Raw genomic sequence first — 13,958 nt, forward strand, 5'->3', positions numbered from 1 at the left:
AAAGTTTGGAATACTAAGCTGGAAGTAGGGTCAACATTAAGGACTCTGCCACTAGATGGAGAAATTGTCCCAATCTAGTGCCATTGCAGTTGTGTTTTGCTTTTGAGAAAAAGCAGCGGGAAAGATATTTATAAATGCCATTTTGTTCAAAGTGCTATGGTAACCACACTTTACATTGACAAATGATAACTTTTTATCCGTTTATTTTATGTACAGTACTTTAGCTTGAATAGGGTGGACATCCCATATTCATCTTGATGACATCAGTATGTTCTAGGTTTTGTCTTTACCCACATCATCCATGAATCAATGTTGAGTAAATCTCTTAAAAATTCCTCAACATCTTGTAAATTGCTGTGGCAATTAGCATTAAGTCTGTGCAAATTTCACTTCCAGGTTTGCAACTGATTAGATACAATATTAAAGTTCTTAATAGATTAAAATGCGTTTTGGGGATAAGGTCTTTACACCAGCTAAAATAAACAGTAAATACTCACAAAAGGAGGGGCTTGACTAATAACTGGACCAATCACAGTTTGCATATTGCATTTATTTTGCAGAAAATGCTTTCTGCTGATTGTCTTTGGCTACTTTGTCAAAAGAAAAATATGAAACAGTTATAGTTTAACACACGAGATTAGCTACATATGCTTAAAATACACACATTCTAGCGGGCAGAGCAGTCAAATTTTCAATTCAGCTAAAACCTGCTGTCCTCAACTATGATTTTATTCTGTCCTTAACAGCTCAACTCTAACTACTTGAAAGCAACAAGGAAGATGAAGAGTGTGCTTTTTATCTCACTAAAGTAGGACCGGTGGAGTTTACAAATTCTGGTGTGCCAAAGTTGCCAATACACTGTATGAGAAATAAACCAAAAGAAGTTTCTGGACCCTGGCAAACATTTTTTCACTGTCAATCAGGTTGGGCCAACTGCATCATCTCCACAGGTGGGTTCACCTGTAAGCCACTTGGGACAGCACCGCTACTGCAGGTGTGAGCAAGGGATGCTGGGGCTCTGGGGTACAGCGCCGTTGTGTTCCTCCACTGCTTTGAAAAGGAAGTTACTGAGGCTGCATTTCCTTCCTTAACCCGTGAGACTGCCACTGGGTACCTAGTAGGTCAATCCAGTCACCACTGGCTGCCACGACAAAAAGTCACTGTATCTTTCGGGACCTGGGCCTTGCTGCTTCACATGGAAGGCGGCGACACAGGTGTCCATGAGGCTATGAGGCGGCCTTGGGCTGCAGCGTCGTACTGGCTGTCCACGATGTCTGTGGCCGCGGCCGCCCCTTCGTACAGTGGGGATCCCGAGGAAGAGGGCGCCGAGACCGGATGGGTGAGGGGTGCGTAGTGCGCGGGGGAGCCCCGGAAGAACTGGGCCCCCAGCCCGTTGGATGCGGCTGCTGCCTGGGAGCCCGGGGTGACAGCGCCGTTGCTCACAGACCACAGGCTGGGGTACTGACTGCAACAGAAAGACACCAGTGAGCAGGGCCTGGGCAGGGGCTGCAGGCCAGCTAAGGACGGAAAAACACACCGGAAATCCCATTCGGAGTGACTGTAATATGACAGTTTTTTTCTTTCAAACAGGTCATTTTCTCCAAATTATTAAAGGACTCACAAGCGCATTCTGTGATGTATAGAAGTTATTGTTGTATCTATTAATAAGAAACAAAATCATCAGGAAGATGACTGGAAAGATTATTCACATATTCAGAGCTCATGAAAGAGTGCTGTTAAGTTTCACTACGAAAGACTCAGACCAGGCCAGCCGCAGTGGGTGACGCCTGTAATCCCAGTACTCTGGGAGGCCAAGGCAGGTGGATCACCTGAGGTCAGGAGTTCAAGACCAGCCTGACCAACATGGTGAAACCCCGTCTCTACTAAATACAAAAAATTGACTGGGCATGGTGGCGCATGCCTGTAATCCCAGCTACTTGGGAGGCTGAGGCAGGAGAATCGCTTGAACCCAGGAGGCAGATGTTGCAGTGAGCTGGGATTGCACCATTGCACTCCAGTCTGGGCAAGAAGAGCGAAACTCCGTCAAACAAACAAACAAAACAGAAAAGAAAGACTCAGACCAGTAGTTTTGCACTCTCATTCAGAATAAAACTTTTCAGATATTCTCAATCAAAAGTTACTGAGGATGGGCTTAAGTACACATGTTTTTATCTAGCACACCCCACCCCCACCACTGCAGTAATCTCATGATGAAGACCACCAGCCTTTCCTCAAACACTAAGCAGCAGACATTGCTTAGAGTAACTCCAGTACAGACACAATTCCCTGCACTTTGTCCTGTTCAGTACATAGGTGTGCTTGCATGGTGCCTGGCAGCAAGAAAAGCACCTGGCAGTCAGACTAGGAAGCCATTCCCAGTTCCGCCTTTACCTAGCTGTATCACAATACACTTTGCCCGAGACTACTTATAGGCTGTGTTTCTCAAGGCATAAAATGAGGAAGGTGGAAATGACTATTGAATTCTCCAGTCTAAGCACATGGAAGTGGATAGTATTCAATTATGGTAAGATTTTATTTTGGGAAATAACCTTGTCTTTCTATAAGTGAATAATGAGACCTTCTGTGGTATCAACATACTGTTTTAAACAAGTCTCAGTTAATCGAGGCAGATTTTTACGCCATTTTACAAATGAAAGCTTCAGGTTCTAAGATGCCCAATTAGAGCCACACTGAGACCCTTGGGTGGGGCCTCTGTCAGCAGCTCGCAGTGTGCGGGTCATCTGATCGGGTGCAGGCTTCTGGGGCGATGCTCCTGGAGGCCATGAAAGCTTCACTTGTTTACGCATCGTTGCTCTGTTTCTAACTGCAGGCAACTGAATTCTCATTACGAAGGAACTGTTTTCTAGACAAGAATTAAGATCGCAGGCATATTTTGGTATTCTAGAAAATGAAGTGCACTGCCTTTGAGGTCAAGATCACTGAATTCCAGGCTCGCTCTGCTGTGAGCTGGTCCAATCATTTAATATCTGTGGCCCTCCTTCCTCCCTGGAAAATGAGCGTTGACTTCTAGCTTTGGTATTTTAGGTTTTTATATTCATCCTATGAAGAAATGTAAGACATTTACCAGCCTGCTTGATTTGTAAGCCTTTTTCCCTCTGCATAACAAAATAGTCATCATTGTTTACCAGTTACCTGGCATATATATTAAAGACTTCCAGCCTGTATCCATAGAAAAGCCAATAAATTCATTTCCAGGTTCCGAAACGATCTCTTTAAGCTCTACCTACTGACCCCAACAACCCTGTAGGAGACGGGCCGAGGCTGGGTTTTTTTTTTTACTACCTTCCTTTTATATGTGAGGAAACTGAGGCTCAGAGAGGCTAAGAGACCTGTCCATCACGTGAACCAGTAAGTGGCAGAACCAGGATGGGGACCCTGGTTTCATTCAGGGATGGGATAGCGCAGCTCCCATTCCACACCTGGGTTGTAAAGGAGCCCAGTTCTTCCAGCGAACAGACTGCAAACAGGAACTCGGCAGTCATGTCACCTGCAATCCCTGGGCATAGCTGGATAATAAAGAATTCTAAATAAAGACCCAACCACCCACAGGGACCGAGGAGAATAAGGACTAAGGGCCCATAGGAATGGAAACAGCATGAGTCACAGGCAGAGCTCCCAGGATGCTTTGCACCACGTCCTAGACATACATTACCTGGAGCTGGTAGGTGGGCTGGCATTGTGGCTCACGGGGAGCATGCTGGGATGGGCAGGCATTCCAAGGCTGGACCAATTGTCATGGGATTGCAGCATGGATAAACATGCAGGTGAGTTGTCAGAATAGGCTAAGGGGGGAAGGTAAGAAAGTGCAATTATAGATGGTGTCTTCCAAGAACAACAAAGTACAGTGAAATATCACCAGTAACTGAAGCTACGTAACACTGAAAACAAAATGTACATGGGATATTAACTGTAGAAAACAATCCATTCGTCTACTTACGTGGTTATCAGGGGCAAGATTTATTGCCAAATGTATGTATTTGAAAACACACCCTGGTAAACCCAAGCTTTTTCCCTTATCATCATATCAGTAGATGCCCTGTAGACACTGAATCTTACAATCACTGGCTTGGAATTACTTATCTTTAAAAATAAATATAACTTTACCCTGCCTTTTTTCCAGTGATTACTTCACAAGAATGGGCGATAGAAACCATTACTCCAGGCAAAATTAGAAATAAGATCTTCCTGCCTCGGAGTCTAGCCTCTGGTTGAACAAGTCCCAGTGACTTCCTAACCCAATAAGGTCCTTTCATTTCAAATCAGCTTTAATTGCTTAATTGTTTTATGGTGTTCTTTAGCTATTTTCCTTCTTTTGGAGCCAGACAAAATTAAGTCTAGACATATACAGTGTTATAGAGAGAATTAGGCCAGGGGATCTTTATGGTCTATCCCACTGTTCCTAATATTGGAGCATGCATCGGAATGGCCTGGAGGGCTTTTTAAAGCACACCGGCCGGGCGCGGTGGCTCACGCCTGCAATCCCAGCACTTTAGGAGGCCGAGGCGGGCGGATCACGAGGTCAGGAGATTGAGACCATCCTGGCTAACACGGTGAAACCCCATCTCTACTAAAAATACAAAAAAATTAGCCGGGCGTGGTGGCGGGCGCCTGTAGTCCCAGTTCCTTGGGAGGCTGAGGCAGGAGAATGGCGTGAACCCGAGAGGCGGAGCTTGCAGTGAGCCCAGATCGCGCCACTGCACTGGAGCATGGGCGACAGAGCGAGACTCCGTCTCAAAAAAAAAAAAAAAAAAAAAGCACACATTGCTGGGTCCCACTGAGAGCTGCTGCCTGTCAGTCTGGAGTGGGGCCTGAGGCCGTGCCCACTCTCGGCTGGTGCTGAGGCTCTGGCCTGGGCACCGCATTTGGAGAATCACTGGTGTAGTCAGGAATTCTTGAGGCTGGCTGCCCCATCATTGTCACTTTAGAGAGGTTCATAAAACACTCAAACCTGGGCTCTCCTTCTAAGGATCGACCACGGTTCTGTGGAGAGGCCCAGGAATCTGTCATTTTCAAAACCTGGAGCACCAGCTCTAAGGCCCGTGCAAGGATGCAAGCCTCTGATCTGGGTCTCCGTGGTTGCTCCACCAGCGGCGGCAGTGGCGTAGACATAAATCGAAGATCTTCTCTTGAGCTACTAAAAAACTGGGCTTGGGTGTGGATTCCAGAAAACCGTCTCTTTTTTTTTTTTAGATTCTAGACCCCTGCAGAATGCCTTTCCCAAAGTGGTCTTGCAGCCACCCACCAACCCCTGGCAGAATGAGGCTTAGGACTCACTTGGAGAATTGTTCCGATGAGCATAGGGGCTGGGGTAGGGTGAGGACCGGTGGCTCCTCAGGGCTGGGTACCTGTCACAGCCGTGCGTGGAGGGGAGGGAGAGGGCACCTCCAAACTGAGGATGAGGATTTGCAGGTGGACACAGGGTGCTGGTACCAGGAAGAAGCCACCCCCCTGCTGTGAGAAAAGAGAGTGCTGAGTAACCTGCATTAGTGCTCCCTCCGTCACTCCAGAGAGCAGAGCCCAGGCCAGGGACTCTCCCTCCGTCACTCCAGAGAGCAGAGCCCAGGCCAGGGACTTCCCACCTTCCCCTCAGGGGCCCCTGATGGAGGAAGCACCCTGAGTGTCCCATACTTAGGACACAGTCTGCCTCACCAGACATCTGAGGCCATCAGCCCCACACTCACTACCACAGGTAACCCAAGGCTTCCAATCCTATGTGTACCTGAGTAAACCCAGGAGCCTGGCCTCAGGCAACCTAAGCTGTTTCCTCCTGAGAATCCTCTGGATTGCTTTGAGATCTACTATTCCCCAAGGCAGGTCAGCTTTCCTCCACTGAGCATGAATACAATGTAACCACAGGCAGAGAACAAGTGAGAGACGCTGAGAGAGGTGGGGTGGTGCTTAGACAAGGGTGCCCTCCCCTTCTCCTCCTGCCACCCACAGAGATTTGGGAGCTGCCTTCCTAGCTGGGGGTAGACCCCTTTACTGCTCACTCTCCTGGTTTAAGCTCCCTCCATTCTCCCCAGGAGAATCAGAAAGTGCTTCCAAGACTCCCCTTCCTTCCTCTAAAACTACAATTTCTTCTCCACTCATTTTTTTCTCCTCTGAGACTGGGAGTTTCATTCTGTCACCCAGGCTGGAGTGCAGTGGTGTCATCTTGGCTCATTGCAATCTCCGCCTCTCAGGTTCAAGCGATTCTCCTGCCTCAGCCTCCCAAGTAGCTGGGATTACAGTCGCCCACCACCATGCCTGAAAATTTTTGTATTTTTATTAGAGATGGGGTTTCACCATATTGTCCATGCTGGTCTCTAACTCCCTGACCTCAAATGATCCATCCAACTTGGCCTCCCAAAGTGCTGGGATTACAGGCATGAGCCACCGTGCCCGTCCTCTTCTACACTCTTTAAGCTTTGTTGTTTTGATTGAGAAAAAGCAATCCCTAGTGGGACAACTACTGTGGCTTCCATTTCCAAACTACTAACAATTCTCCAGGCAGCACTGAAAGGAAGGGTGCAGACGTGCCCTCGCTGCCCAGCCGGCCCTGGCCAGAGCAGTGGCTTACTCTACTCAAGTGACTGCCCTTCTGGTTGTTCAATCAGCCTAGGAAATGATGAAAAATCTACAGAATAGAAAATCCCTGTGTAAGGAGGAGTGTGCCCTGTTGATTCATCCAGCCTCTTGACCAGCCATCGCTACTGCGTTCATTGTTTAACATCTCCAAGTCCCTTCCCCGGCTGGAGAGGACGCACTAGGGTGAGACAGAGCATTTCTCCCAACAGATGCTGCCATATAATCCTCTATGCTGCACTCTAACTCCTGGAACTCCTAGAGGGAGCTAGACTTAAATCCAACTCTCTCATCCTCAGAGCCACAGGAGCTAGTGAGACATTCCTAGAACCAAAGGGCTAAGGAAAAATTTTGTTCCTAAGCATCATTGGAAAGATGGCTCTTCAGCCATTAACAAAAGCCTCAAAGAGGATGTAATGAGCTAGATTCTCCTGTTGCCTAATACAGGAGAGTTCAAACACCCAGCCAGGTCTCAATGATCCACCCCAGGCATGGTGGCAGCTGCCTCAGAGCAAAACAAAAGCACCCAGGAGAGTATCCACAGCCCCGATTAGAGCAGAGGTTAGATGGGCAACACAGCTTCAACATCACAGGGCCAAGAGCCTTGCACGGCAAAAAGGCAATCTTACATCCCAGGCACACCCAGAAATGCCCTTGTCTTCTCCATCTCCACTTCCCAGCTCTCAGCAAGTCTAGTCCTGATGACGCAGAATGACATGACAGAGTGCAACAAACCGTACATTGGGAGTACCCAGGTTGCTGGCTGTCTCCGGGTTCCTCCATCATCTCTTTGTGATCACTTCTATCAAAAAACAACAAAAGGTATATAGAATTTTCAAAAATAAGGAAATTCAGAAAAGAGTATGTGCAGCAATATTTCATCTTTCTGCATACTTCTTTGCCCAAGGATATTTATAGTTAGAATTCTCTCACCTTTCCTTTGCATCAAGGAAAGCTTTTGCAAATGGATTGTACTTAATTTTAAGAGCTGTGATCTGAAAAACAAGAAATTGCATTTACTAGCATATTCCCTATTAGCCAGGGGAGTTAATTTGGCACCAAGAAATTGAGAAATGCCAGTACCACTTTTAAATATTCAAATATAATCAGACTTCTTTCCACATATAGTTTTCTACTTGGAACTGAAAATAGCTGAGTAATTGTACAGAGTAGCACGCTTATGACAAATTTTCAATGTCAATGTTCTGAGTGGGATGCACAATAAATTTAACCTACTACTAACAATGTTCCATGTGTATAAATCAGAAATGGCTGAAAACACAAGCTGAGGCTGCCTAGGAAATAGAGACCTGGAAGTTCTAGTTTTTGGTCAACGTCAACACCAACAATGTATCCAACTAATCTCCAATTTGCAGTACTTTGGGGTTGGGCTTAGGCATATTTACAGACACCTATGCAGTAGCTTGTATCTAGTTGAGTCTTCACACTGCAGAGATTTGAGGGGTTGCCCCCCACCCTTTGGGGAAGACTTCCAAGGAAGGACATGCCCGTCTCTCACTCATGTGTTGTTCTCAAGAAATTCTCACACCATTTAACCTGAATGCTTTTTGGATCTTTTCATTTTGAGCACTGAGAAGTTGTTTCTAGTTTTAAACACTTTTATGGAGAATTTAAGGGGAAAATGTTTGAATGGGGACTTATTTTAAACAGTTCTCTCCTGTGCTTCCATTTCAAGTTCCGGAATATTATTTGAAAGGGCAAGAAGCCTTCCTCTCAGTGCGGGTTAGCGCGTCTCCCCGCTCCTCCAGAATCTCCACGGAGCAGCACACCACACCGCAGCACACTGGGAAAGCAATCCCCCTCTGTCCTTCTCACCTCCTCGTTCTGATAAGCAGTCACCGCTATGAACTGGGTCTCAGGGAAGCAGTGGCTGGTGATCATGCGCTGTGGACCCCCAACTCTCACTATGTGGATTCGAGGCTCATACTTATGCAAGGAGTTCAGCATGATCTGAGGGAGACAGATACAGGATTGGTGGCACTGAAAGGCCTGCGTTAAAACAGCAAAACATCCATTTCTCCAGGATGCAGAAAGTCCTCTGGATCCCAAGAAAGTGTCTCTGCTGTTGAGGGAAGTGGGGTTCCACCAGGGGAGGCTTCTCCGCGGTTTCTATGTGCTATTCCCACAGCTTGTTTGGAAAAGGGATGTGAGATGCTACACACCATTAAAAGCAATGAATGCTCATCACAAAATCCTTTCACCTGGTGGAATAAAGTACTAAGGCTTTCAGGAAGGCTATAGACATTTTTAAAAGCCTGAGCTTGTTTGCAGTTTGCCTAACCTGGGGTCTGCCAGGAACAATCCCCGACTAAAGAATGTTCTTTAGAAAAGCACGATTTTGCAAGTTTGTTCCGACTCCACGCAGTAAGTACTGTGGAGCATGTTTAAATTTAAATGCGACTTTGCCATCAAGGCTGATATCTTTTCCACCCCTAGGAGAGTTTAGGGCTAGACACGGAAGTTCCCCCAAAGCTCCAGACCTTCAAAGGGGAGTGCTCCCGCTCCCCGTTCGCCATGCGTGGATGTTACCAGCTTAGTATAAACAGCGCTAAAGGCCTTATTAGAGAAGGCTGTGGCAGTTTCTCCAGGGCGGACTTCGCCTCCCGTTCAAGCAGCGTCCCTTCCCACAACCCCCGTGCATTAGGCGCAGCGCGGCCCCTCCTCGCTGGTCCCAGACCTGGCAGCCTCCGCACACCTACCTGGCCCCCTCCGTTGAGCTTGTTGGTGAGCTTGACTTTGCTGAAGGAGACGGGAGCCTTCATCCAGTGGGCCCCGAAGTTGGGCGAGTCCGGGTGGATGTAGACGCAGCTGGGGGCCTGCGGCTCCGGCTTGCCCCCCGGCACCCATTCCCCGTTCACGTACTTCCAGCGATGATTGTCCGCCGCCACGAAGTCCAGCAGGAAGGAGTACATGGCGTTGGGGTCCAGGCCAGACACGTTCACCTTCAGTACCGGAAACATCCTCCTGGAAAACACGGGGCGGGCGCAGGAAGACCCCGACACTGACCAGGTTGGCCGGAGGCAGAAGCTGGGCACAGAGGCCTCAGTTATTTCGGGGCACAGAGGAGCCCCCTGGGGAACGTCCGAGGGTGACTCCCAAGCTCCCCCTTCCCTGAGCCCTACCAGGTCCAGGGGGGCCTCCTCACCATCTCCATGGCCTCGGGAGGCAGGGGAGGAGAGGACCTGGCGAAGAGTTTCAGTGCTGGAGGCCACATCCCGCGGGGACAGGCGGGGACCAGGGCGCGCCTCGCGGGTCCCGGGATGTCTCCGTGGTCGGGACCCCGGGGAGCGCGTTCCTCCTCCCCAAGCTTCCGCGGAGAAAGCCCCAGAAGAGGGGCTTGTGGAAATGCACTCGAGGGAGTTAACCAGAGCGGGAACAAACACAAAGCCCTCCTCCAGGAGAAAAAGGGTTCGACCTCCGGGAACTTGCCAGGACCCCACGCTGCCCAGGCGCTGGAGAGCGCGGCGCGCGCCGGCTCCGGACGCGCACCCACCTGCCGTTCTTGGTCACGATCATCTCGTTGGTGAGCTCCTTGAAGCGCAGCCACAGCTCGCTCTCCTCCAGGCCCACGCGCAGTTCGCGCTCGGTGGGGTCGCCCTTCTCGCTGCCCGCCTGCAGCTCGCTCTCCACGGCGCTCAGCAGGTGGTCCACTCGGTACTGCAGGCTCTTTCCCGCGCTCTCGGTGCTGGGGGAGCTCATCCTCCCGTCCGGCTCCCCTCCCCGCCGTCCCCGAAGCCCAGACTCGCTACCTGAGATCCACCTTCCCCGCTCTTGGCCGCCGCCCTTCCGAGAAAAGGGGCCCCTTGGACCGAGACCTGCGACGGCTCCCGGGTCCCGGCACAGACCCGGGAGGAGGGCGCGGACCAAGACTTGGGGGGAGGGGACGGGGGCAGAGGGGTGGGGAGAAGTTATTCCACTTGAACTCCCCAAGGCTCTACTAGTGTAGGTCTCTGGGGACCGAAATTCGGCGCCCTCCCCATAAATAGAGCCGCGGCGGCAGCGCTGGGGGGCTCGGCGGATTGGGCCGCTCACGCTTTGAAGTGCCGAGCAGCCGCCCATTGGCGGAGAGCGGCCATATCAGACCCAGCCGGGCGGGTCTGGGAGGCCGGGGGCCAACAGTGGGCTCCCGCACGCCTGTTTCATGTAAATCCTGGGCCCCAGCCCTGCGAGCCCCGGCCCAGCCCCTACACCCCCGCCCTTCCCCAAATGTTTGCACCTCCATCAAAGCGGAGGGGCAAGCCCCGGAGGAAGGTAAGCTGGACGCCCCAGCAGGCCCCAGCCCGCACTTGCGCGAGGGGCGGCCCGGCAGCCTGCGATGCTCCCTGATTCCCGCGCGCGGGGTCCTGCTCGCTTTTCTAGCGCGCCCGGATCCCGCAGCCGCGCCAGCCTGGAACGTTCGCGCGGCCTCACCTGTCCCCCCTCCGGGCGCGCCTCCCTCCCCTTTCAGAGACCAGTGCATTTGGCCAGGCTTGGATGCGCCGCGCTCGTCTCGCCGCACTAGTGCTGTTCTCGCGCCTCCGATGCCTCAACTCTCCAGTCTGGCAGCTTCCGGTGCACCTGTCCCCACACGTCCCTCGCCCACGGAGCCCCAGACGGCGTCACGAACACCCAGGATCGTGGATCAGCCCGCCCCGGCGTCGGGTGTCCCCGCGGCTCTCATCATCTGGAAAAGGAAGGTCCGCGCGCAGAGAGGGAAATGGACGGAAATAAGCAAAAGCAAAACGACCCCTTCTGGGAAGTGTCCTCCTCGCTCTCATAAAAACAGGACTTGATGCCGAGGTCTGCGCGCGCATCGAGTGTGCCAGGCGTGTGCCTGGTTTCTGCTGTGTCATTGCTTTCGCGGAAGGTGGGAGAGGGTCGGGGCTGGCGGGGTGGTCCCGGCTAGAGGGACTCGGGGCTCTTTACCCGCCCGGCCCAGCGCCAAGCGGTGTCGGCAGCGGTTGTTTTATTACCTTTCGGTGAGAACTTCCGCGAGGAGAGCGAAGGAGAGGTGACAATGAGCAGGAAATAGTTCAGTGGGGTCTCTTTAAACAGTAACATTCCTCCTAAAACGGGAGCCCAGGAAGGGGGAAGGAGGCAGAAGCTCCCCCTTCCAAGGCCTGGCTTTGCGCTTCTGCACACCTCGCCCGTTCGCTGGACGAGGGCCTGGGGTAGCAGCCTCTGTTTCCCGGTCTCCTGAGCGGGCACCCCAGCCCCAGCCCCAGCCCCTCTAGAGAAAGCCAGCGCATCGGGTGGGGCAGCGGGTTCAGAGGAGTCTTGCGCCCTAGCAAGCGGGCTTTCCCGCGGACATAGTATCTGCGCCCTGCGCTGTCTCCCCTGCCCCCTGCCCCCTGCCCCTCGCCCAGCCGGGATCGCTCCAGGGTCGGGAATTGCTGGGGAATCCGCCGGAGGGATCCCCGCCCAGGACTCGAGGGATCGACCCGCCTCGCGGTATGCGGAGGGCTTCCAGGAGCCAGTCCCGGGGAAGGGTGCCTGCCGCCCGTGGGGGACAGGGCTCCTTCTCTCCCTTCTCCAACTTACGCCGACGAGTCAGGAAGCCGGGGCGTCTTGTCCGGGTCGGCATTTCTCAGTGTCTTTTGATGTCTGGGATGCATGGATATTCCCAGGGGGCTGACCCGAGGGGGGAAGTTTCCTTCTGGAAAGAGGCACCAAAAGGACCTCATTTGCTCCCGACGCCGGACGCTCCTGACAAGCCTTCACTGGCCCATCGGGCCCTGGGCTTTGGGGGAGAGCGTGGTGCGTGTCACTCTCCTTACTCCGGGTATTAAAATGTCTAAGGGTTCATCGCTTTGGCCCAAGGCCTCCCGAGGATAGGATAAAAGGGAAAAGTGGAGGGGAGGTGAAGGAGGAGCGAGGGTGGGTCCCAGGCAGTTGAGGGCCCCGGAACCCCAGGCGCGAGAGCGAAACCTCTCCTGCGGCTTCAGGGCAAAGGAGTCCAGAAGGCCGGATCCCTCCCCTGCGCCCGGACGGCGTCGCCGCTTTTCCCACAGTCGGGAAGCGCCAAAGGAGACCGGAGGGTTTAACAGATCGCTCTAAAACTGTTCCAAACAGGAGGGGCACTGCCAAATAAGAATACAACTTCAGCAGGAAAGAATATTCCGTTTCTAACATGCGTAATAAAATTTCTACTCTCCAGAGAGAATGTCTGAAGCATTGAAGAGTACGACCCAGGAATTGAGCCACCCAAGTCGGAGGAGGTAGAGGTTGGAAGTCACCGACTTTGGCCAGCACTTGTGTAGTGTCACCTGTCTTCACTTTCTAACGTTTATTTTTCCTCCCCTTTCTGTGGCTGATTTTCTGATCTTTGTTCCTCGGTTCCCAGGACCAGGCCCACTCCCTCCGCCTTTTCAGCGAAGGCTGCAGTGCATGACAGTTTACAGCCAAAAACTTCCTCCAGCCCGGCTATAAAGAATTCCCAGTTAATAACAATGCGCTTCCTTGGGAGGAAAGAGGGGCTGAGGCGCCGCCAGCTGTTTCGCTCCCAGGGTCTATCTCTCCTTGGGAAGCCCACAATTCAGAGAAAAACAAGACAAAGCCTTATGGCTGGGCCTCAGGATGCAACTGTCCCATCGAAAACGTGCTTGAAACAGTTTATAAGAAAACACACACACACACCCCACTCGACTCCCAGAGAGGCAGTTTTCCTGGGCCCAATCCGTTCTGAAAAAGGAAAGCCATTTATCTTTAGGAGCAGGCAACAATGAAGCTGTAACAGGCTCAAGGAGGGGTGGAGGACAGCCTCGCGTGACTCTTACCCCACACTCTAGTCCCTTTCTTTCTGCAAGAAAAAAAATGAATTTCTTTTCTGATTATATATGTATCTGTCTTCATATATATGTAGAACAGTCACCCACAGTATCTGTGGGGGATTGGTTCCAGGACCTACAAAGATGGCAGAATCCAGGGATGCCCTAGTCCCTTGGCATGGTATTTGCATATAACCTATGGACTTCCTCCATGAACTATAAATCACTTCTGGATTACTTATAATACCTAATACAATGTAAACGCTATGCAAATAGTAGTTATACTGTATTGTTTTTTATTTGTATAATTTTTATTCTTTGATTCTTGGGGAGAGGGAGTTTGGAATGTTTTCTGTCAATTCAACCAACCGCGGATATGGAACCTGTGGCTCCGGAGGGCTGGCTGTATGTTTATCTCTCTCTATGTATATAAATGCTAACCTCAAGGACTAAGCAATGTTCATATTTTGGGGTGTGTTCCGTGTCTTTTTTTCATTTTGTTCTTCTCATGAGCTCCTTCTCCCACACTGACTAAGTGGACTGAATGCAAACAGTCACAAGTTCTACATTAGAGATAACAGCCGTGTTTCATGGCCAATAATTCTG

At 51.2% G+C, this 13,958-nt stretch overlaps 1 protein-coding gene across 4 annotated transcripts; it reads right to left on the bottom strand.

Annotated features, from left to right (window-relative positions):
• Positions 1 to 433: 433 nt before the first annotated feature.
• On the bottom strand, positions 434 to 10,685 carry TBXT (T-box transcription factor T). 4 transcript variants are annotated; one of them, XM_055244175.2, is made up of 8 exons: positions 10,100 to 10,685; positions 9,306 to 9,570; positions 8,422 to 8,556; positions 7,519 to 7,580; positions 7,326 to 7,387; positions 5,296 to 5,469; positions 3,674 to 3,803; positions 434 to 1,465 (listed from the first exon to the last, which is right to left on the bottom strand). In XM_055244175.2, the coding sequence occupies exons 1-8, from the start codon at positions 10,663 to 10,665 to the stop codon at positions 1,192 to 1,194; spliced, it is 1,668 nt and encodes a 555-aa protein (XP_055100150.2). In that variant the 5' UTR covers positions 10,666 to 10,685; the 3' UTR covers positions 434 to 1,191. The 4 variants fall into 4 exon arrangements, with proteins under 4 accessions (XP_055100150.2, XP_055100144.2, XP_055100153.2 ...); XM_055244169.2 differs by having other exon boundaries at positions 5,296 to 5,472; XM_055244189.2 differs by lacking the exon at positions 434 to 1,465 and adding an exon at positions 3,032 to 3,060 and having other exon boundaries at positions 5,296 to 5,472.
• Positions 10,686 to 13,958: the final 3,273 nt, after the last annotated feature.

The sequence above is a fragment of the Symphalangus syndactylus genome, chromosome 2 (assembly GCF_028878055.3).
Source record: "Symphalangus syndactylus isolate Jambi chromosome 2, NHGRI_mSymSyn1-v2.1_pri, whole genome shotgun sequence".
Classification (NCBI taxonomy): domain Eukaryota; kingdom Metazoa; phylum Chordata; class Mammalia; order Primates; family Hylobatidae; genus Symphalangus; species Symphalangus syndactylus.